The following is a 25,264-nucleotide window of genomic DNA, read 5'->3' on the forward strand; positions in this document are numbered from 1 at the left end:
GGACTATTTCAGGAGTGTTTGGTCGTTGTTTACCTTTTCAATTGTAAAATTTCGTTTTTTTTCATATGTCATTTCGAATGTCTTACATTGAAATGCAAGAGTTGGAGTATTTCAGTAGTGTTTGGTCGTGGTTCACCTTGTCAAAGTTACATTTTCTTGATTTTTTAAAGTTCATTTTAATTTCTTTCTTTGTAATTCAAGAGTTGGAATATTTAAGTATTGTTTGGTTTTGGTTTAACTTGTAACAGTTACATTTTATTTATTTTTAAAATTTAATTTTGAATTTCTTTCGTTGAAATGCAAGAGTTGGAATATTTCAGTAGTGTTTGGTTGTGGTTTACCTTGTCAAAGTTTCATTTTCCTGATCTTTCAACCTTCTTTTTTATTTACTTTCTTTGAAATTCAAGAGTTGGAATATTTCAGTAGTGTTTGGTTGTGGTTTACATTGTAACGGTTAAAGTTTCTTAATTATTCATAGTTCATTTTGAATTTCTTTCTTTGAAATAAACGAGTTGGAATATTTCAGTTGTGTATGGTTTTGGTATACCTTGTCACAGTTACATTTTCTTGATTTTTCAATGTTCATTTTGAATTTCTTTCGTTGAAATGCAAGAGTTGGAATATTTCAGTAGTGTTTGGTTGTGGTTTACCTTGTCACAGTTACATTTTCTTGATTTTTCAAAGTTTATTTTGAATTTCTTACCTTGAAATGCAAGAGTTGGAATATTTCAGTAGTGTTTGGTTGTGGTTTACCATGTCACAGTTACATTTTCTTGATTTTTCAAAGTTCATTTTGAATTTCTTTCATTGAAATTCAAGAGTTGTACTATTTCATTACTTTATGTTTGCTGTTTACCTTGTCACAGTTACATTTTCTTGATTTTTCAAAGTTCATTTTGAATTTCTTTCGTTGAAATGCAAGAGTTGGAATATTTCAGTAGTGTATGGTTATGGTATACCTTGTCAAAGTTACATTTTCATGATTTTACAAAGTTCATTTTTAATTTATTTAATTTAAATGAACGAGTTGGAATATTTCAGTAGTGTTTGGTCGTGGTTTAACTTGTCACAGTTACATTTTCTTGATTTTTCAAAGTTCATTTTGAATTTCTTTCGTTGAAATGCAAGAGTTGGAATATTTCAGTAGAGTTTGGTTGTGGTTTAACTTGTCACAGTTATATTTTCTTGATTTTTCAAAGTGTATATTGAATTTCATTTATTTCAATTCACGAGATTGTATATCTCACTAGTTTTTGGTTGGGATATGACTTGTCAAAGTTACATCTTAAAGATTCTTTACTGTTCATTTTGAATTTCTTTCGCTTAAATTCTAGTGATGTAAGATTTCATTATTGGTGTGTTTTGTTTTAAATTGTCAAACATATAGTATCTTTAGTTTTGAAATTTCATTTTTTATTTATTTAGTTGAAAAGAAAGAGTTGGAATATTTCAGTTGTGTTTAAATGTGGTTTACCTTGTCACAGTTACATTTTCTTGATTTTTTCAAATTTAATTTGAATTTATTTCGTTGAAATGCAAGAGTTGGAATATTTCAGTAGTGTATGGTTTTGGTTTACCTTGTCACAGTTACATTTTCTTGATTTTTTAAAAGTTCATTTTGAATTTCTTTATTTGAAATGCAAGAATTGGATTATTTCAGAAGTGTCTGGTTATGGTTTACCTTGTCACAGTTACATTCTACTGATTTTTCAAAGTTCATTTTGAATTTCTTTCGTTGACATGCAAGAGTTGGATTATTTCAGTAGTGTTTGGTCGTGATTTACCATGTAACATTTACATTTTCTTGATTTTTCAAAGTTCATTTTGAATTTCTTTCATTGAAATGAAAGAGTTGAAATATTTCAGTAGTGTTTGGTCGTGGTTTACCTTGTCACAGTTACATTTTCTTGATTTTTCACAGCTCATTTTTAATTTCTTTAGTTGAAAATCAAGAGTTGGAATATTTCAGTAGTGTTTGCTTATGGTTTACCTTGTCACACTTACATTTTCTTGATTTTTCAAAGATCATTTAAATTTCTTTCGTTGAAAAGCATGAGATGGAATATGTCAGTAGTGTTTGGTTATTGTTTTCCTTGTCACAGTTACATTTTCTTGATTTTTCAAAGTTCATATTGATTTTATTTCTTTGTATTGAATGAGTTGGAATATTTCAGTAGTGTTTGTTTATGGTTTACCTTGTCACAGTTACATTTTCTCGATTTTTCAAATTCATTTTGAATTTCTATAGTTGAAATGCAAGAGTTGGAATATTTCAGTAGTGTTTGGTTGTCGTTTACCATGTCACAGTTACATTTTTTTGATTTTTCAAACTTCATTTTGAATTTCTTTCTTTGAAATGCAAGAGTTGGAATATTCCAGTAGTGTTTGGTTGTGGTTTACCTTGTCACAGTTACATTTCCTTGATTTTTCAAAGTTCATTTTGAATTTCTTTCGTTAAAATGCAAGAGTTGGAATATTTCACTAGTGTAGGGTTGTGGTTTACCTTGTCACATGTACACACATGTATACACATGTACACACATGTGCTTATCATGAGCGCTCATGATAAGTTAACCTAACCTGTTCCGGTGAGTGTGGTTAGGTTAGACTAGATTCAGTTAGGTTAGATTAGACTAGGTTAGGTTAGCCTACGTACGCTTCACTTAGGTTAGCTTAGGTTAGGTGAGAGACATGCGAAAAGTTAGGTGTATGATTAGGTTAGGTTAGGTTAGATTAGGCTAGGTTAGGTTAAGTTAGGTTAGGCTAGGTTAGCCTACGTACGTGCGCGTACGTAGGCTAACCTAGCCTAACCTAACTTAACCTAACCTAGCCTGATCTAACCTAACCTAACCTAATCATACACCTAACTTTTCGCATGTCTTCACCTAACCTAAGCTAACCTAAGTGAAGCGTACGTAGGCTAACCTAACCTAGTCTAATCTAACCTAACTGAATCTAGTCTAACCTAACCATACTCACCGGAAAAGTTAGGTTAACTTATCATGAGCACTCATGATATGCACATGTGTGTACATGTGTATACATGTGTGTACATGTGACAAGGTAAACCACAACCAAACACTAGTGAAATATTCCAACTCTTGCATTTCAACGAAAGAAATTCAAAATGAACTTTGAAAAATCAAGAAAATGTAAATGTGACAAGTTAAACCACAACCAAACACTACTGAAATAGTCCAACTCTTGCATTTCAAAGAAATAAATTCAAAATGAAGTTTGACTAATAAAGAAAATGTAACTGTGACATGGTAAACGACAACCAAACACTACTGAAATATTCCAACTCTTTCATTTCAATGATATAAATTCAAAATTAATTTGAAAAATCTATAAAATGTAACTGTGACAAGGTAAACCATAACCAAAAACTACTGAAATATTACAACTCTTGCACTTCAACGAAAGAAATTCAAAATTAACTTTTAAAAATCAAGAAAATGTAACTGTGACAAGGTAAACCATAACCAAACACTACTGAAATATTCCATCTCTTGCTTTTAATAGAAAGAAATACAAATGAGCTTTGAAAAATCAAGAAAATGTAACTGTGACAAGGTAAATCATAACCAAACACTTCTGAAATATTCCAACTCTTGCTTTTCCACGAAAGAAATTCAAAATGAACTGTGAAAAATCAAGAAAATGTAACTGTGACAAGGTAAACCATGACCAAACACTACTGAAATAATGCAACTCTTGCATTTCAAAGAAAGAAATTCAAAATGAACTTTGAAAAATCAAGAAAATGTAACTGTGACATGGTAAATCACGACCAAACACTTCTGAAATAATCCAATTCTTGCATTTCAACGAAAGAAATTAAAAATGAACTTTGAAAAATCAAGAGAATGTAAGTGTGACAAGGTAAACCATAACCAGAAACTTCTGAAATAATCCAATTCTTGCATTTCAACGAAAGAAATTCAAAATGAACTTTGAAAAAATCAAGAAAATGTAACTGTGACAAGGTAAACCATAACCATACACTACTGAAATATTCCAACTCTTGCATTTCAACGAAATAAATTCAAATGAACTTTGAAAAAATCAATAAAATTAAACTTTGACAATTTAAAACACAAGAAAACAATAATTAAATATTAAAAATCTTGATTTTCAACTAAATAAATTAAAAATGAAATTTAAAAAGTCAAGAAAATGTAACTTTGACAAGTTAAACCACAACCAAACACTATTGAAATATTCCAACTCTTGCATTTCAACTAAAGAAATTCAAAATTAACTTTGAAAAATCAATAAAATGTAACTTTGACAAGGTAACCCACAACCAAACACTACTGAAATATTCCAACTCTTGCATTTCAACGAAAGAAATTCAAAATGAACTTTGTAAAATCAAGAAAATATAACTGTGACAAGTTAAACCACAACCAAACGCTACTGAAATATTCCAACTCTTGCATTTCAACGAAAGAAATTCAAAATGAACTTTGAAAAATCAAGAAAATGTAACTGTGACAAGGTAAACCACTACCAAACACTACTGAAATATTCCAACTCTTGCATTTCAATGAAAGAAATTCAAAATGAACTTTGTAAAATCATGAAAATGTAACTTTGACAAGGTATACCATAACCATACACTACTGAAATATTCCAACTCTTGCATTTCAACGAAATAAATTCAAAATGAACTTTGAAAAATCATGAAAATGTAACTGTGACAAGGTAAACCACCACCAAACATTACTGAAATATTCCAACTCTTGCATTTCAATGAAAGAAATTCAAAATGAACTTTGAAAAATCAAGAAAATGTAACTGTGACAGGGTAAACCACAACCAAACAATATTGAAAAATTAAAAATATTGCATTTAAAATTAATAACTTCAAATTAACATTGAAAAATCATTATAATGTAACTGTTAAAATGTAAAACCACAACCAAACACTACTGAAATATTCCAACTCTTGCATTTCAATGAAAGAAATTCAAAATGAACATTGAAGAATCAAGAAAATGTAACTGTGACAAGGTATAGCATAACCAAACACTACTGAAATATTCCAACTCTTGCATTTCAACGAAAGAAATTCAAAATGAACTTTGAAAAATCAAGAAAATGTAACTGTGACAAGGTAAACCACAACCAAACACTACTGAAATATTCCAACTCTTGCAGTTCAACGAAAGAAATTCAAAATGAACTTTGAACAATCAAGAAAATGTATCTGTGACAAGGTAAATCACAATCAAACACTACTGAAATATTCCAAATCTTGCATTTCAACGAAAGAAATTCAAAATGAACTTTGAAAAATCAATAAAATGTAAATGTGACGAGGTAAATCATAACCAAACACTACTGAAATATTCCAACTCTTGCATTTAAACGAAAGAAATTCAAATGAACATTAAAAAATCACGAAAATGTACCTGTGACAAGGTAAACCACGACCAAACACTACTGAAATATTCCAACTCTTGCTTTTCAATAAAAGAAATTCTAAATGATCTTTGAAAAATCAAGAAAATGTAACTGTGACAAGGTAAACCATGACCAAACACTACTGAAATAGTCCAACTCTTTCATTTCAACGAAAGAAATTCAAAATGAACTTTGAAAAATCACGAAAATGTAACTGTGACAAGGTAAACCACTACCAAACACTACTGAAATATTCCAACTCTTGCATTTCAACGAAAGAAATTCAAAATGAACTTTGAAAAATCATGAAATTGTACCTGTGACAGTTTAAACTACCATAACACACTACTGAAATAGGCCAACTCTTTTCTTTCAACTTAATAAAATCAAATGAACATTGAAAAATCAAGAAACTTTAACTGTGACAATAGAACCAATGAACACATACTTTTTAAATATTACAACTCTTTATTAACAACGAAATAAATTCAAAATGAAAAATGAAAAATAAATAAACAGTAACTTTTACAGGGTAAACCACAAGCCCAAGCTACTGAAATAGTCCAACTCGTTATTTTAAACTAATGAATTTAAAATTTACTTTGTTAAAACAATAAAAAGGAACTGTTAACATGTACAAATCACGAAACCACTCAATAAAACTAAAAGAAAGATCTTTTTTAAAAATAAAGAACGATTAAATCTTACAGGTTCAACCACACCCAAAAAAACAAGATCTATTCAAAATCTTTCATGACAACGACAGCTATTCACAAGTAACTTTGTTCAATAAATACAAGTTAAATTTTAAAAGGTAAACCACAAACAAACACTAGTGAAATATTCCAACTCTTGCATTTCGAAGAAAGAAATTCAAAATGAACTTTGAAAAATCAAGAAAATGTAACTGTGACAAGTTAAACCACAACCAAACGCTACTGAAATATTCCATCTCTTTCATTTCAACGAAACAAATTCAAAATGAACTTTGAAAAATCAAGAAAATGTAACTATGATAAGGTAAACCACAAACAAACACTACTGAAATATTCCAACTCTTGCATTTCAACTAAAGAAATTCAAAATGAACTTTGAATAATCAAGAAAATGTAACTGTGACAAGGTAAACCACAACCAAACACTACTGAAATATTCCAACTCTTGCATTTCAACGAAAGAAATTAAAAATGAACTTTGAATAATCATGAAAATGTATCTATGACAAGGTAAACCACAACCAAACACTACTGAAATATTACAACTCTTGCATTTCAACGAATGAAATTCAAAAAGAACTTTGAATAATCAAGAAAATGTAACTGTGACAATGTAACCCACAACCCCACACTACTTACATAGTCCAACTCTGGCAGTTCAATGTAAGAAATTCAATATGAACTTTGAAAAATCAAGAAAATGTAACTGTGACAAAGGTAAACTACAACATCACACTACTGAAATATTCCAACTCTTGCATTTCAATGAAAGAAATTCAAAATGAACTTTGAAAAATCAAGAAAATGTAACTGTGACAAGGTAAACCACAACCAAACACTACTGAAATATTCCAACTCTTGCATTTCAATGAAAGAAATTCAAAATAAACTTTGAAAAATCAGGAAAATGTAACTGTGACATGGTAAACCACAACCAAACACTAGTGAAATATTCCAACTTTTGCATTTCAATGAAAGAAATTCAAAATAAACTTTGAAAAATCATTAAAATGTAACTGTGACATGGTAAACCACAACCAAACACTAGTGAAATATTCCAACTCTTGCATTTCAACGAAAGAAATTCAAAATGAAGTTGAAAAATTAAGGGAATGTAACTGTGACATGGTAAACCGCAACCAAACACTACTGAAATATTCCAACTCTTGCATTTCAACGAAAGAAATTCAAAATGAACTTTGAAAAATCAAGAGAATGTAACTGTGACAAGGTAAACCACGACCAAACACTAATGAAATATTCCAACTCTTGCATTTCAAATAAAGAAATTCAAAATGAACTTTGAAAAATAAAGATAATGTAACTGTGACATGGTAAACCGCAACCAAACACTAGTGAAATATTCCAACTCTTGCATTTCAACGAAAGAAATTCAAAATGAACTTTGAAAAATTAAGGGAATGTAACTGTGACATGGTAAACCACAACCAAACACTAGTGAAATATTCCAACTCTTTCATTTCAAAGAAAGAAATTCAAAATGAACTTTTAAAAATTAAGTTAATTTAACTGTGACAAGGTAAACCGCAACCAAACAATACTGAAATATTCCAACTCTTGCATTTCAAAGAAAGAAATTCAAAATGAACTTTGAAAAATAAAGAAAATGTAACTGTGACAAGGTAAACCATGACCAAACACTACTGAAATATTCCAACTCTTGCATTTCAAAGAAAGAAATTCAAAATGAACATTGAAAAATCAAGAAAATTTAAATATTCCAACACTTGCATATAAAAGAAAGAAATTCAAAATTAACTTTTAAAAATTAAGTGAATGTAACTGTGTCAATGTAAACCCCAACCACACACTACTGAAATATTCCAACTCCTGCATTTCAATGAAATAAATTCAAAATGAACTTTGAAAAATTAAGAGAATGTAAGTGTGACAAGGTAAATCACAACCAAACACTACTGAAATATTCCAACTCTTGCATTTCAACGAAAGAAATTCAAAATGAACTTTGAAAAATCAAGATAATGTAACTGTGACAAGGAAAACCTCAACCAAACACTAGTGAAATATTCCAACTCTTGCATTTCAACGAAAGAAATTCAAAATGAAATTTGAAAAATTAAGCGAATGTAACTGTGACATGGTAAACCACAACCAAACACTACTGAAATATTCCAACTCTTGAATTTCGACGAAAGAAATTAAAATTGTACTTTGAAAAATCAAGGGAATGTAACTGTGACATGGTAAACCTCAACCAAACACTAGTGAAATATTCCAACTCTTGCATTTAAATGAAAGAAATTCAAAATGGACTTTGAAAAATCAAGAAAATGTAACTGTGACAAGGTAAACCATGACCAAACACTACTGAAATATTCCAACTCTTGAATTTCAAAGAAAGAAATTCAAAATGAAAATGGAAAAATAAAGAACATGTAACTGTGACAGGGTAAACCGCAACCAAACACTACTGAAATATTCAAACTCTTGCATTTCAACGAAAGAAATTCAAAATGGACTATCAAAAATTAAGGGAATGTAACTGTGACATGGTAAACCGCAACCAAACACTACTGAAATATTCCAACTCATGCATTTCAATGAAAGAAATTCAAAATGAACTTTGAAAAATAAAGACAATGTAACTGTGACAAGGTAAACCGCAACCAAACACTACTGAAATATTCCAACTCTTGCATTTCAACGAAAGAAATTCAAAATGTACTATCAAAAATTAATGGAATGTAACTGTGACATGGTAAACCTCAACCAAACACTACTGAAATATTCCAACTCTTGCATTTCAACGAAAGAAATTCAAAATGGACTATCAAAAATTAAGTGAATGTAACTGTGACAGGGTAAACTACAACATCACACTAGTGAAATATTCCAACTCTTGCATTTCAACGAAAGAAATTCAAAATGAACTTTGAAAAATTAAGGGAATGTAACTGTGACATGGTAAACTACAACATCACACTACTGAAATATTCCAACTCTTGCATTTCAACGAAAGAAATTCAAAATGAACTTTGAAAAATCAAGAAAATGTAACTGTGACAAGGTAAACCACAACCAAACACTACTGAAATATTCCAACTCTTGCATTTCAATGAAAGAAATTCAAAATGAACTTTGAAAAAATCAGACCTTTGGAGGGGGGAGGGGGCGGGGGCAGGGGGTCGTTCTGTGTCTCAATGCACAAAAAAAGTATAAAAAATGGGGAGGGAATGGGGGGGAGGAGGAGGAGGAGGAGGAGGAGGAGGAGGGAGGAGGGGAGGAGGTGGGAGGAGGAGGAGGAGGAGGAGGAGGAGGAGGAGGAGGAGGAGGAGGAGGAGGAGGAGGATGAGGAGGAGGGAGGAGGAGGAGGTGGGAGGAGGAGGAGGAGGGGGCCGGGGGAGGGCCTTTGGGGCACAGGGAGGGCCTTTGGGGCACAGGGAGGGCCTTTGGGTGTCTGGGTGACATTTGGGGACCGGTGGATGGCCTTTGGGACCCCGTTGGTCCTTTGGGAGCTCGATGGGCCTTTGGGGGGCCCGGGGATGCCCTTTGGGGTCCGGGGGTGCCCTTTGGGGTCCGGGGTACCCTTTGGGGGTCCGGGGGCCCTTTGAGGACCAGAGGAGGGTCTTTGAGGGTCTGAGGAGGGCGTTTGGGTGGTTGGGGCTCTATGGGAGCTTGGGGGGCCTTTGAGTACCGGGGGCTTCCTTCGGGGTTGTGGTGGGGGATCGGAACCCTTTGGGGTTGGGGTAGAGGACCTCACAACACTGTTCAAATGGAACTTGTGTATTATAACGACCACACTCAAAACCTCTTCTAAAACCATTTCTAAAATCTTCTTTCAAAATGTCTCTAACGGTTTCGCCGAAATAATCCCATAAAATGGATAAAACCGTTTCGCCCAAATAATCCCTAAACGTAATTTCAGCGTGTTCCTTTTGAATGGCATCTCTGCGCTAACGCATTTCAAATTTCTAGGAAACCCTTTCCTACGTTAATCTCTTCATCTCATAAATTTTCCTAGCTAAACTATTAGGGTTTCGTTAGAATATCAATTTACCTCTCCGACTTAAAGCTCCGTGAAGCCGTATTTAAAAATAGAATTTCTATCTGTTTAGACTCCCGCATAATTCCAAGATAACAAGTGATGCCAATTATAATTCCTGACCCTAAAGATCAATGAAGCCCTATTTGAAAATAGAATATTAATTTTTCTCTCTGACCTAAAGAACGTTTATTCCTCAGACCTAAGATTAAAGAAGCCTTAATGTTTCTTAATTCTCCCCTTCGTGAATCAACAATTTCCCCGCCGATTATGTATATCAATTTCTCAGGTTAAGCTAACCAAACAACAATGAAGCCATGTTTGTTTCATAATTCTCCCCTTCGTGAATCAATAATTCCCCCATCGATTATGTAAATCACAGATTAAAGAAGCCATGTTTGTTTCTTAATTTCGCCTTCGTGAATCAACAATTTCCCCTTCGATTACGCAATCAATTTCTCGGAAATTCACTTCCCCTTCGATTACGCAATCAAGTTCTCGGAAATCCACTTCCCCCTCGAGTCCTAGATCAATAACATTGTTCCCGTTAGAACTCAATGCGCATGTGCAACCTTCGTCCCCCAAGTTATTACACATAGAAACAACAAATAAATCGATCTTGGAAAAAGAGGTCATTGAGCGATTACGTAATATTTCTCCCTAGGGACTCTATGACCATATTGTTTCATAATTCCCCATGCTCGTGAATCAATAATTCCCCCATCGATTATGTAAATCATCCCTCATGTCATTCGCACGTGGCCAAACAACAACAGATCGATTGACCTTGACACACCCACATTAGACTCGATCGATAATCCTTGAATAAATTATGTCCCGTCAGCATTAAACTAAATTGTAGGTGGCAGCAGGGGTGGGCAATCGGAGCTTTAGGGTCACCTCTACTAGCAACCCGCGCCAAACGCTTGAAGGCTGACAAAGTAGCAGCACCCTTGTCCTGGATGAAGTCTCGACGGTTCGACCATCATTGTGGCACGGACGTGGGCCCAGCTCACTTCCAGGACCACGACTGGAGTCCAGAACCATTTTTTTTTTGAAACATTACCCGGAGAGATTCTTCGAACGTACAGCTTTTTGGATGAAATACAACTATCAGTTGGCCCACCACAAAAGCTTGAATGTAACTCCAGACGAGCTGAAAATTTTTGTTGGCATTATCATCCTGATGGGGAACCTCAAGTTTCCTCGGATCTGCATGTGCTGGTCTGGGAAGTTCAGACTGGAAGCCATATTGCAAAAGATGAGTCGAGATAGATTCTTCACAATCCGGTCGAATCTGAAGTTCGTTGTTGATTCAGAAATATCAGACGAAGAAAAAAACAAAAATAGTCTTTGGAATGTGCAGCCGATCCCTGACAACTTCAGAAATATCTGTCTCCAGTTGCCGCGTGACAGGAAGTTTCCAATTGACGAACAGATGATCCCCTTCCAGGGTATGTCGACTCTCAAGCAATATGTCCCCAACAAGCCCTATCCGGATGGATTGAAAAAATTTGTCCTCGCCAGCTCCTCGGGGCTGATACTTGACTTCCAAATCTACCAGGGAGCCACCACCTTGGGAGATGAGCTGAGAGCACATGGCTTGTCAGCTGAGATCGTGCTGCGCTTGTCTAAGACCCTACCAGAAAGTACATACCTCTATTTTGACCGATTCTTCTCATCTGTTAAGCACCTCAAAATTCTGGTTGAAAGAAAAATAAATGCAACCGGAACTATCATGAAGAACCGTTTGGGCGCCAACGACCCAATGCTTTTTACCGAAACAGAAATGAAAAGAAAGGGCAGAGGAGCCTTTGTCATGTCTGTGCGCTCAGATAGAAAAGTAGCCGTGACCCAGTGGTATGATAACAAAATGATTTCTCCTGTCTTCAAACTACAGAGGCATAGAAGAGGAGACAGAGGTCAGACGGTATGACAAGTGCCTGGGGTCTTACGTGCAGGTCAAATGTCCACGAGTAGTCTCCGACTACAACACCTATATGGGTTGGGTCAACCTTGTGGACCACATGGTTAGCCATTACCGATTTGAGACGCATACTAAAAAATGGACTGTACGTCTGTTTGAGGTCACCAGAAGTTTCTGGTGACCTCAAACAGCTCATTGACCTTTGTCTCAACATGGCCGACTGTTTGCTCATTTCAAAAAAAGAAATTATTCTTTACATGAGGGGGGCTGCCCCATCCTTGACCTCTTCCTCTTTGTGGTAAAGTAAGACCTTTTGTTCTGGTTCCTTTGGACAGACTACTTAGACAGAAGGATAGTTTATTTTGAGTGAGAAGTAATTTTAAAAATCCAAAAGGTTTTTGCGTAGAGCGCAAGAATTGGGAAAGGGGCAGTCCCCCCATTATATAAAGAATAGTTGTTGTTCGTCTTAGGTTTAATTAATTTTGTTCCTAACTTTCAGTTTAATAAGTTTTTTTTTAAGACTTAAATAAATTCCTCAGTAAAGAAAATGCTATATAGGACATAATCAGCAAGAGCAGGGTCATCACCCATTTTGTTCTAATATAAATCAAGCAAGTATTTTGAATTTGTCAGAAAGATTTCATTTATAAACTAAATTGAATACAAGACTTTCAAACGTGGCAAGACCTATATATCTTTAATCAATGAAAAAAGGGCTGTCAAATGAGCTACTCCACAAACAAATATAGAGTAGTCCCAGACAGGAATATTTGACATTTTAAAATCTCCTCTGCTCTGAGAAAATTGTGTTTCTGTCCCGACTCATGGTGTGTGGCAGCTCATTTTAAATGTATCATCTGCTTGATGCCCCTTTTTTGCATACAAGTCCAGTAGGCATTGTCAGTCATGAGTCAGCCGAAAAGTCTCGACCATCCCTTAGTTCTATGACTATCTACCTTAGTTCTGCCCTAGGAGGGATGGATGATAGACTATCTAATTTTAGGATCAGGGAGAATATAAATGGTTTTATCATATCAGTTCTTCCCTAGGATGGATGGATGATAGACTATCTATCGACAAGTGAAAATGACATCATTTTTATGCAATTCTCAAAAAGGCTGATGTCAGCTTTGCCTCTCACACGAACTATCTTTTTTGGCTTTGATCTCCAAATAGCGATGGCTTGACGGCAAATTGATTTTCATTCAAAAATCAACTCTACTGTCTGACTGTTCACTTCGAGGACCTAATGCGGTTATCGGTGCGGTCTGGTGGGAGGAGTAAACTTGGCTCTCGCCATGGTTTTCAAGGACCGACAGGAATGCACGGACGTCGCTCAAGTGCAATTCTGTATGGAATTTTAGGATCAGGGCAAAAATAAAGGGTTTTATCATATCAGAAAGTCACAAAGAACTTTTAAAATAGAAAAATAAAATCAATTTTATGATAAATCCATGGGAAATTTCTCTCCACTAATTAAAAACGCTATATAAGGCACCAATATGGGGGGGGGACGAGGCGAGGTCCAGCCCCCCCCCTCCCTGCCGGCTGAATGACGTTGCCTTATATTTTTATATTTTTGTTTTAAGGTTCTATTATACAGCATTGGAAATGTCGATTAGACCCAGTATGCACCCCTCTAAAATTCAGCTTATGGGCTCCCTTGTAAATTAATGATTTAAGTTAACAAAAGGGATCCTTATATTTTAATAATTACTAATCGTACAGCTAGCAGTTCACTTTTTGTTCATTTTTTGTTTCATGGAGCTCATTACTTTTCTTTGAAAAACTTTTTTTGTGGAATAAGTCTTTTGTTTACTCAATAAATGAAGAAAACCCAAATTGAATGGATTCGTTATAATTTCTATTCTCTTTGTGTCTCATTTATTCAATGAGCGTAAAATGTGTTGGTTTTAAGTTTGCATTGTTATAGATAGATAGATAGATAGATCGTGTATTTCAAAAAGCCCAAGAGCCATATACACACAAAAAATATGAAAATAGAAAAATTACAACAGAGCAAATTACAAACACACATTAACATGAATACATAGCGAAAAATACCTTCTGGTAAAATACCAAAAAAAAAAATAAATTTAATTCCATATAATTAATAATAATTAATTGTAAAAACATTTCCTTCTTTTCAATCCCTTCTCTATGTACGCACCAATACGAAATATTGTGGTTGGATTAATACTTTGTAAGATATTTGGAAGCAGCAAAACAATCCCATGTAAGTAATTTTCCTTTAAGTCAGAGAGTACCGACCACTTTCGGAGAAAATGGTCCAAATCTTCGTCCTCATCCCTACAAAGAGGACACACATACCGACCATCAGGATGTAATATCCCCCTGTCGAACACCATCTTCCTACTCTGGATTGGAAGACAATTTGCCCTAAGCTGAATCCATCGACATAAAATCATAGCCGGTAAATTGAATTAAAAATAAATTTCCTCTCCAAAACTAGGTTTAACCTGATTATACTGATTCAATGAAGCAGAATTTAAAACCAGCCCTTGCCAATACTGAATTTCTTGACCCTCTAAGATAAATCGTACCTGGCTTACTAAATTTGTTGGTAGATCAGGGGAACCAAGACCCTCATTCCATAAGTAAGCCATTCCCACACTTTCTAGTAATGACCTAATTTGGGATGGCCACGACCTTTTCGAATCATAGCTCAACATCTGATAATAAGCAGCACTTACTAGTCTGTCTTCATTGCACCTAATGATCTTCAACCAAAATCTAAGCATCAAAATAGACCTACGTAGTTTTAACGAAAACAGGCCCATATCACCTTTCAGAGCCTGTGAATGAGTTGTCTGATGTAATCCAAATAGTCTTTTATAATACTGGAGCTGGAGGGACTCCAACTTCTGTGCCGCTTCTCCGCCCCAAATCTCCGCTCTATATTCTAATACTGGTAAAATTTTTGTATTAAATATTCTTTTATGCATTTTTAGGTTTTTAATTCCCATTACCGTCGGATTTCTAAAAATTGCAGACATGGCCATTTGCCTCTATTAATTAGTTCATCAACATGACTCTTTAAACTTCCATTTTCCGATAAAACAAATCCTAAATATTTTATTCTTTTACTTACTTTAAGTTCCTCATTATTAAATTTAAATTTATAATTATCTTCGCCGCTTGTTTTCCTTTTTTTAAAAATAACAACTTCACTCTTTTCAACATTCAGCCTTAGTTTTTTCATCTGCAAATAATCATCTATAAGACTAAAAAGCGTCTGCAGATCTTGCGGTGTGCTAGCCACCAAGGCAATATCATCTGCAAATAATAGTAGTGATAGTTTATGGGTCCCTAGACTAACATTCGGAGCCCATCTATTCTCTAGATAATCAACAACATCATTTATAAAAATGTTAAACAATTTAGGAGAAAGAGTGCTGCCTAGTTTTACACCCAGCTTAATATTAAAAAACCTAGAAAACCTGTTCCCAACTAACACGATTCCACTCACACAAATATACATACTCACTATCAACCTCACGAACAAATGAGGGAGGCTAATTCTAAGCAGGGCATCCTTTAATAGCTCTCTGTCGACACTGTCGAACGCCTTGTGGAGGTCCAGAAATCCCACATAAAGACAAGTTTTTCCCTTTCCGTATTTATCAATTAATGCCTTTAAAATAAATATTGTATCTACCGTCCCGTACCCTGTTCTGAAACCTCCTTGTTGTTCATGTATTATATTATTTTTATATAACCATTTAGAGAGCCTTGTATCTAGTATTTTCTCCATTATCTTACTTAAAGCAGGGACTAGCGCTATTAAACGATAATTTATGTGCAACTTAGGGTTACCTCTCTTAAAAAGCGGCATAAGCAAAGATCTCTGTCACTCATTTAGCCATTTGTCCTGAAGTTAACACCTTATTACAAAGAAAAACAATTATCGACATAAAAATTGAAAGGAAATTCTTAAATAACGTTATTGGTACACCGTCGACACCCGCAGCCGAACCTCCTTTTAAATTCTTGAATACAAACTTGACCTCATCATTACTCACTTCCCCTACTAAATCATAATCATCGTTCCTTCATGGGATAAACAACCATCTCTGTAGTATGTGTTACCTCCTGTAATTCTGCGCAATCACCTTCCATGCTTTCTAGGTAATCAGGCCATGAGTTGGCGTCTGGAGCCACCTGTGTCTTTCCTTTTTCATTTCCAATATCATTCCTTATATAACCCCAAAATTTATTAAAATCTTAATTTCTAAAATGATCTGCAATATCCAGTTTCTTCTTAATCTCAAACTCTTTTTTTTTCTTTTAATTAACCTTTTATAATCTCTTCTTTTATATTTATATTTGGCTAATCTTAAACTTTGGTCTTCAGATTTATCACATTCTTTTAAAATACTAAATAAATATCTGACCTTTTCTTTCATTAACTTACACTCCAAATCAAAATATCGCTCGTTTTTATTTTCATTTTTATTCAGATTACACGATGCTGCACAACTGCAAATTATTTCATTTAACTCCATAATTATACCATGTATATCTTTTCCATCTTATTTTAACGCTTTCAACTTATTTGTTATATGCAACTTCATAAGCTCCCTTTTAAAATTTTCAAAATCATTATCATTTAAGTAATATTTAATTCGTTTTCCTATGCCTTCTAATTTAAGCTCCCCATTAGATAAATTTCTAACTCGAGGAACAACATCCTGAAGCTTCCCAGTGTTCAGCTCAAGCGTAATAGCTCTTTGATCGGATCCAACTAAATCTAGTACATCAATATCAATTGAGTCAGGTACAAATTTTGTATTAATCAGCGCATAATCTACAACACTTGGAGTTGGGCCCAAAAGGCAAGTGAACTCGCCCAGACCCTTATCATTTCCATACCTTCCATTCGCAATGATCAGACCATGTTCCCCGCAAAGCGCCAGGAGCTTTCTTCCCCAAACATTTATTTTTATTTTTTCATCCTTATTACTTCGCGGTAATCTACAACAAATTGGGACCAAGTCCCCTAAATCTGGGATTAATAAATCTGGAACCTCAACCTCAACGCCGGTATAAGCATTGAAATCCCCCATCAAAACGCACTCAAAATCACAATAACTTTCTTGTATTAGCGACAATTCATCATCTAAAATTTCCCAAGTATTTTCTCGATGATAAGAACTATTTTGTGGAGGGATGTACACAACGCCCAAAATTAATCTCTTTCCACATTTGAAACAAATACACAGCCAAAGTAAGTTTTCAGATCTACTATTAACTCTTTCATAAGCATCAGTAGCTGATGATTTAATGAAAACCAAAATACCACCATAATGTCTATTATATCTTGCTGGTTTACGCACCACTTGTTCAACCAAATACCCTGGGAGAGGTGACATAGGAGAATGATCGTTCCATGTTTCAATAAACGAAATCGCATCAAACGAAAGTAATTTGTCATATAAATAAGGTAGCTTATCACGTAGTCCTTGTATGTTCCATGACACTAAACTCAGTATATGGCTCTTTATTTCCTATGCGTCTATGCTTTCTGTCAGTGCATTAATATCACTAGCCATTTCTTGGAGTTTCTCGTTCCTGGCCTCTGTCGGGGAAAAGGCAAAATGGTAATACTCACGACTGCGACTATTAATATCTGTTAGCACTCGCTAACTATTATCAACAAAATTACGGGAACAACCAATGCGAGGTCTTTTGTTAAATCCTTTTCTTGGAGAATGGCTTCCTATGGGTACCACATTACGAGTGCCTAGTCGATGTCGGTCATTAGGGCTTATGACAGCACTAGCATGTCTTTTAGTTGCTGATACTGCCTGAGAATATATGACTATATGACTATATGACTATATGTTATATGACTTTATTTCTTCCTTTCTTAGGATTTAATATACTTTTAATTTTCTTAGAAAAAATTCATTTCTTGGAAAAAAAATGAAGTAAATCTTGTTCGTTTTTTATAGAGATAATCTATCATTAATTAAAACTGTTCCTAATTTTAAACTCATTTTTAGGTTTAATGGCTAAGAATTATAATGCCCAATTGTAATTAGAAGTTTGCAAAAAATATGTATTCAACAAAAATTTCGGTTACTCTTGCATTATAAGGGCACTTCTAAAAAGTCACGTTTGGTTAATGCTAATGAAATAAAATAAAATAGGATGAATATATAACAGTTTAGAAACAAATTTGGGATATATATTTGCACTTTAAGGGGTAGGGGTAAAGCATACCATATATTAAATACCGGTGCTCCTGTATTAAACGCACTCTTTTTATACTGCAATGGATACCAGTCACGGAAAAACTGGTTTTGACGGGTTAATTTAAGACACCGCTATAGGGTAATACAATGTATAGCGTGGTTTTCATTGCGTATACGATATTCAAACTGTTGTTTTTGGGGTTTAGGGGGGGGGTACCTATATTAGGTTAGGTTGCATAATAATATATACTATGCCTTATACTCCCCCCTCCTATTGTGAAAATATATAGCCCAAATTTGTTTCTAAACTATTATATTAGTAGGAACCTATCATGAGCTCCCATTGCTCACCCCTTCTGCCATCTACAATTAAATCTAACGCCGAAAGGTTATAATTTATTCAAGGATTATCGATCCACGAAGGGGAGAGAATTTTTGAGAAATTGATTGCGTAATCGGTGGGGAGAATGTTTTGATCAAGGAATGGGAAACAGGAAGTACTTGCCTCCTTCTAAGCCAATCAGAGAGTCGGTTAAATATACTTAAAATCCAAACAGAGTGCGGGTTACATATTAGCGGGGGAGGAATGCAGAGAAAATAAGGAAAGGATTTTTGCTATAGTTTTTTTTATTAGTCTGTGAATAGAATTCAAAGGAGTGAGAAGAACTGTTTGACTTTACTCATTTGGATATAATATTTGTGCACATAATATTTGTGTTGATGATGAGTGGAATGTTTACCCTATTAGAAGTTGATAGTGGAGTTGGTAGCAATAATACAAGAGCACCAAACATTACGGTGGAAATCACAAGATGATCACGACTTTGTCTGGAATGGTATGAAGTATATGCAAGATATGTGATATCCTTGAGCAAATTTAAAATGGAGGATCAATTATTTTTCGCTGCAAAAATTGATATAGCACATGTGAATAGACTTCAATATGCTTTAATTGCATTAGTGAAACATATCTAAGACAATAAACAGTAACGCTAATTGTACATGCTTAGTATTATTGTTGTAATTATTCAATAAAATTGTTTCGAAATCGAAAATGTTCCCTTTTTTTTGTCAGGTTAGAATGCTAGGCTAACGATTCATGGTCAGTCTATAGTCAGCAGTCAGAGTGAAAGGATTGAAAAATGAATAAATTTGAGAAAGAGAGAATTAGATCGAATCTAGTGTTTATGGAAAACCATTTGATTTTGGATGATGATTTTCTCGATTTATCTCTTCGGCGCAGGATATTCTCTCGGGGAACACTTGACAATATAATGAAAACTGATTCTCCCCCGTTGGACTATTGTATGAAGCTTTGTCAATGTGACTCAAATGCTTATACTCAACTTATTGATGTATTAATTGGAACAAAGCAGAATCATATCGTGGATACACTTTTGAAAACATTGCCAATGGATTCAATGTAGATGGCTCCTCCCACCATTCGAAAGAGGTGACGTCACAGAGTTACTCCTCTCCCATTCCTCCACCCTCAATTTATCCGTCGGCAGGAACGATCAGTTTCGTTTTAGCTGTGAGAGAGAGTTGACATTGGAAACCAAAAAAAAAAATGTTCTATACGTGTCCATTATGCATGTACACTCTTAGCAGTTGGACTCAATGTGAGAATTGTACAATTATTGATGACTATAGTGAAAAGTGCAAATTATGTAATCCTTGCAAATTACATAGAGGCTATGCAGTACAAATTAAAGGATGTAATTCATGTCTTGAGGAGATTTGTGACTCACACCCTAGAGGACACCTGAGCTCCAATTGTCACTATGATAAATGTGATCAGTGGTAGAATACTTAGCCCGCTATGATTGGAAAGAATCCCAAACGTGATTTTAGTTTATTTCTATGAGATTGGTATCGTCGTGGATTTAAATTATTCTGGGAGGAGGAGCCAGGTCTACAATTCAACTGTTGGGATAACAAGACAATTTGTTTTCTACGTCATCGTTGTGACGACACTGCCTATTATGACTATAAACCAAGTGATTTTTATTTGGCTGTTACCGAATGTGATTCACCATTTGAAAACACTGTATGTGATATTGCTTCAAATAGTCAGATTGAAACTCGTGAATTTCATAATATGAATGCAAATAGTATCATTGACTATACAAAGAGATATGACAAGAGTGAAGTTACATTGTACTGTAGAAAATGTGACCCTGACTTTGCAGTCAATCAAGATCAATATACAGTGAATCCAAATGATTTACTGGCATTAGTAGTTCAAGACAGTTGCCTATACACCGATGAAGAAATCTAAAGTGAAGATTTAAAGATATTGTTGTATATATATATATATATATATATATATATATATATATATATATATATATATATATATATATATATATATATATATATATATATATATATATATATATATATATATATATATATATATATATATATATATATATATATATATATATATATATATATATATATATAGGAGAGGGGTTGTTGAGGATAAAATTGTTCATAATATCCATGCTTGACACTCACATCAACATTTTCAGCATTGAATAGATTCAATGAGGCGGTGATTGAGGGTTGAGAATCCTTATGCGGTAGGTAGGACATCTTAGGTAAAGAAATCTAGTTTCAATCTAACAATTCTCTTCCTGGGGCTTCTTCTTCTACTGTTTACAGTACGTGTCGGCTTTTTCCTTCTTTTCTTTGACAGGGGTGATGTCTTTCGTTTCCGACCTGAGTAGAGACTGATGAGTGATGCATTGTTTCTCTACCTTTTTAAACCTTTTCCATTTTGTTTTAATCTCTCGCCAAGGGTTCGCGCACTGGACCTAAGATTTTCCGTAGCACTTTTTTTAAAATCCTTGCCAGAGCCCCAATCGTATAGTGTAGAGGATGAAAAATCTGTCGCAGCTGGTACAAGATATTTTCTAGTCAGAGGTAGTGATGAACGAAACAGCTTAGCAAACCAACTGTCAAGACCATAGCCGGACATTGTTGTACGCCCTTTGTAATAGTCCATTCCATTGCCCTGTTGTCTTGGGCCAAGAGTATTAACATAGCAGTCAATATCAGGCCAAATGAATACCAATTTTCTATTAGACATCTTGCTGTTGAACGATGGGGCGAAAATGGCATGTAATCACAGCCAAACCTTTTGAAATTGCTAGAGGATCACCTAATTCAGTTCTTAGTGTTAACTGACAGAGTTCCAAATAGGAAGTGTTTACGGGAATATACTGAAGACGCTTTATATTGTAGTGGTGAATATGTTCTTGATTGGTTTTTTGTTCAAGAACTCGTAGGAGGGGAACATTTGAATTACCATCCCGGGATGTTTCCACAAATGAAACGTAGAGAAATATACAAGTGTCCGTGGAGAAGGCAGGCGGGTAGTCAGCAAAAATGAAATTAGTGTTCCCGGCACATTTACAGTTGATTACATTGAGTTTAAAGCCAAGAACATCCTTTAGATTATCATTGAGAATACCCTTTTCATTGGCAATAGGTGAACTAATGTAGCTCTTGCCCTCCTTCTTTGAATAGTTGAAATGAAAAGCTCCTTTTTTACGAGCGGAAATTCTTTTATAAATAGAACGACATAAATCATTCATACAGGTGAGTTCCTCGTAGGGTAATTCAATATATGGATAATCCATCCGATTGATCTTTTGAATTTGTTCTTGATCACCTGAGGGTGGTGGCGGCCAATCATAGGGTCTAATTTTTATTTCATATTTACGATCTTTTCTCAGGATGTCGTAGGTATTTTTGAGAATACAGTCGACAAGAGCCACTTCATACTTTCCATTGTCGTCGAATGTCGTTTGATTTTCGTTGTCGTCGAATTTGATGGTGGAGGAGAGTTTCGTCCAAAAATCACTTGTTCTATTCAAGTCATTGTAGAGAGGATCAGAAACATTGGACATGAAAGTCACATAGAAATCATTGGGCATTGTTAATATCCTCAGCACAGACCCAAGAATCAAAATCGGAGTTGTATCCTAGTCAACGAACAAGCAACTGTCTCTTGCCCCTACGAGTACGACTCTTTAATATCTTTTCAATTTGATAAATTTCACTAGTGTTTCTAACTTTTTCAGTTCATATTCATAAGAACCACCGAGAATCACATCATCTTTGGTGTCTCGCAGTCGATATGTTGTGGGTTCGGTGTCCAGGATTTTGGACACTTTAAAAAGTTCGATGCTCCATAAATAATTCTCCTTTTCAAAAATATTGGTGGTTCTATCAATTCGAACAGTATCACCAACATTGAATTTCTTCTTCACATTTTGTTTTCTTTTTCACCATCGGAATCTTGCTTTAGAAAAGCATCAAACATATTTTCACTGCAATGAACTTCCCGAGGGCTTGAGTTGGAGAATGATCGATGGAGTCGATGGTTATATATCTGCATGATTTTATCTAAATCCTGAATAAAAGCAGATGTATTTTTCAGTGTACAATATCTTGAAATTAATAGACAAATTGTTTTTATTAATCGTTCAGCCAATGAAGCCTTTATCGGGATGTGACTATGATAAAGTGTTGTATTATATTTCGATAGAACCTTTTGCACATGGGGATTAACAAATTCACCCACGATCCGATTGAATTTTTCTATAGCAATCCTGTTCAAGAATACTACATAAAGCTTGAGCAACTTCAACACCTCACTTTGACCGTAATGGGATGGCATAGGCATAACGACTAAAGACACTGATTGCCACTAGAATATATTTGTAGGGTGCATTAGGACGCCGTTGAATTGCATCTAAAGTTAAAAGATCCGTTTGCATTTTATGCAGAGGGAAAAAGGCTTTAGTTTGTCGATATTGTTTGCCACGAAAACAGCGATTCCGATGCAGTGTGTAACTCGGTTCATTCTGTAGATACTCTTTTGCTTATTTTAATGTACTGCCAGAAGCAACTTTAGAAAAGGTTTTGGGGGAACTTAAACTTTCCGCTTCACCAATATTTTCATAGACATGTTTCAGAACTTCAACCATTTTGAACGCAAACACGTAGTGTAATGTCCACTTCCCTTTTTCACACTGGAGGGTGAATCAATCCGTCTACGCTTTTGACTAGCAGTCACAGGTGTTATGAAATCATTGCTGCTGCTGCTGCTAGTATTTTCCAATATTGAATCTTCTTCTTTTTTAAATGGTGTTGGTGTTGGCGTTGCTGAAGGACTATATTCTCTTAGTTTTTTTAGAATTTACTTATTGCCAATAAGACTTTTGGGGAAGTTTGATACACTTAGAAAGGTGTATAGATTATTGTCAAAGGATAAAATTCCTTTACGATTCGTCACCATGACGCAAATAAACTGAACAAGATTTTAACCATTTCCCTTAACTTTAATTTTTATCCCTGTGCTGCCGACTTGAACTATATGCTTATCAGCAGTTTTCAACATGAGATATGATAATACGCTTTTACTGTGTTATCGATAGTTCAGGGGCAAAAGGTTTCAAATTTTCAATACACTTGAATTCAATCCATTCTCCTTTGAGTGCACTGCTGCTGCTTCAGAATCTTGAGGAGATGTTTCCTGTTTAGAGGGATCGGTGAAGGTGACAGTGGCGGGTCTCTCACGATAAGGTCTATCGTTGTCCACATGTCGCAATGCATCTTGAAGTAAAAGCAGTTTTTTGTCATCAGCAATATTCTCATCATAAATGAATTTGCTTAGATTGTCTTCAAAATGTTCGACGGGCGAGAGGATAAGTTCAAATGGCGTCAATTTATAGGGTTTAGCCATTCTCTAGAGAAAACGGTTTACAAGTCCTGCAATTATTGGCAGTAAAAGTGTAAAAAAGCTACCGCCCCCTTGAAGGAGACGTTTTCTTTTAAAAACTTTCTCTTTTTTTGCAAGCCAAGGCGCTTACAGTGGAACGATGTTGCTTTGTCTGTTGTCTAACACCTTCTGGCAGTTGAAAATTGCCCTCAGTTAAATTTAAACAAAGTTCAGATATTAGATTAATGAAATCATTGTCAACACCGTGTTTGAGTATAGCCTTCCTGAGTGGAGGTTTTGAAGTGTCTAAAACGGAAAATAAATTTCGTTTTTCGTGTAGTTTCTTCAGTGTCATAGTGGGAACTAATAGCCTTTTCTACTGTTCACCGGAAGATATACTGTAATTTCTTTGTCGAAAATGTCGGCGACTACACGTAGATCCTAGGGTGTTCTCTGATTAAGATCTAGCAAAATATAGCCGTAGGGCTTATTTGTCGCCTGAGTGTACGCTTACAGCATAAATTTAGGGGTGCCGGGGTATATTTGTTTATTGAGAGTTATTAGCGAGCTAGAATCACGAACAACTCGATAGATAATATAGATGGTGCAATTCAATGCAAGGGTTCGCATACCTTTGCTCTGATGAAACAGATTGTGTAGAACTAGGGTTATGGAAATCTGTTCATGATGAGAGCGAACGGTGAACAGCTGTAGCATTTCCTGTGAGAACTGTTCAATGGATTCAGCCAAATCATCAATAATCTACCACAAGTTTGGTTCCATACTATTGAAAACATCAAGTCCTCGTATGAATTGTATTGGTATGGTTGTGGCAATAGCTTTTATTTGATCGTAGACCTCATGCCAAATACTATAGCAATAATAAATTTTCTTTGGTTTTTCCAAAACATTCTATTACAATTTTGAATTATTTTAGCTAAAAGTGTTGTTTTCCCCTACATTGATGGACCACACAGAAACAATCTGAAGTGTTTTTCAAATTGATACATTTTTCTGCTGCTGTTGACAACAGTTGGACTACAACTAACTGTAAATCATACTTGTCCAGTGAATAAGTAGTAGTAGTAATAATTTTCCCATAGATCTATCTAGTACGTTAACAAGAACAACAAGAACAATATTTCATGGTCATTTATTCAACACGAAAACTCTATTTGTTCAACATGAACAACATAAGAATGACACTTGTTCAACAAGAACAACAAAAAC

The 25,264-nt window shown here is 34.8% G+C and overlaps 1 protein-coding gene across 1 annotated transcript in view; it reads right to left on the reverse strand.

Annotated features, from left to right (window-relative positions):
* Positions 1–11,199, reverse strand: part of LOC148940168 (acetylcholine receptor subunit beta-like 1) — a 169,371-nt gene extending 158,172 nt beyond the window's left edge. Inside the window, exon 1 of the mRNA XM_089106088.1 lies at positions 11,169–11,199. Coding sequence (XP_088962214.1) covers positions 11,169–11,199 — 31 coding nt within the window. The remainder of the gene's footprint in view (positions 1–11,168) is intronic.
* Between the last annotated feature and the right edge of the window lie 14,065 nt (positions 11,200–25,264).

Source organism: Artemia sp. Qi Xiang Cuo, chromosome 20 (genome assembly GCF_049724085.1).
Source record: "Artemia sp. Qi Xiang Cuo chromosome 20, ASM4972408v1, whole genome shotgun sequence".
In the NCBI taxonomy this organism is placed as follows: domain Eukaryota; kingdom Metazoa; phylum Arthropoda; class Branchiopoda; order Anostraca; family Artemiidae; genus Artemia; species Artemia sp. Qi Xiang Cuo.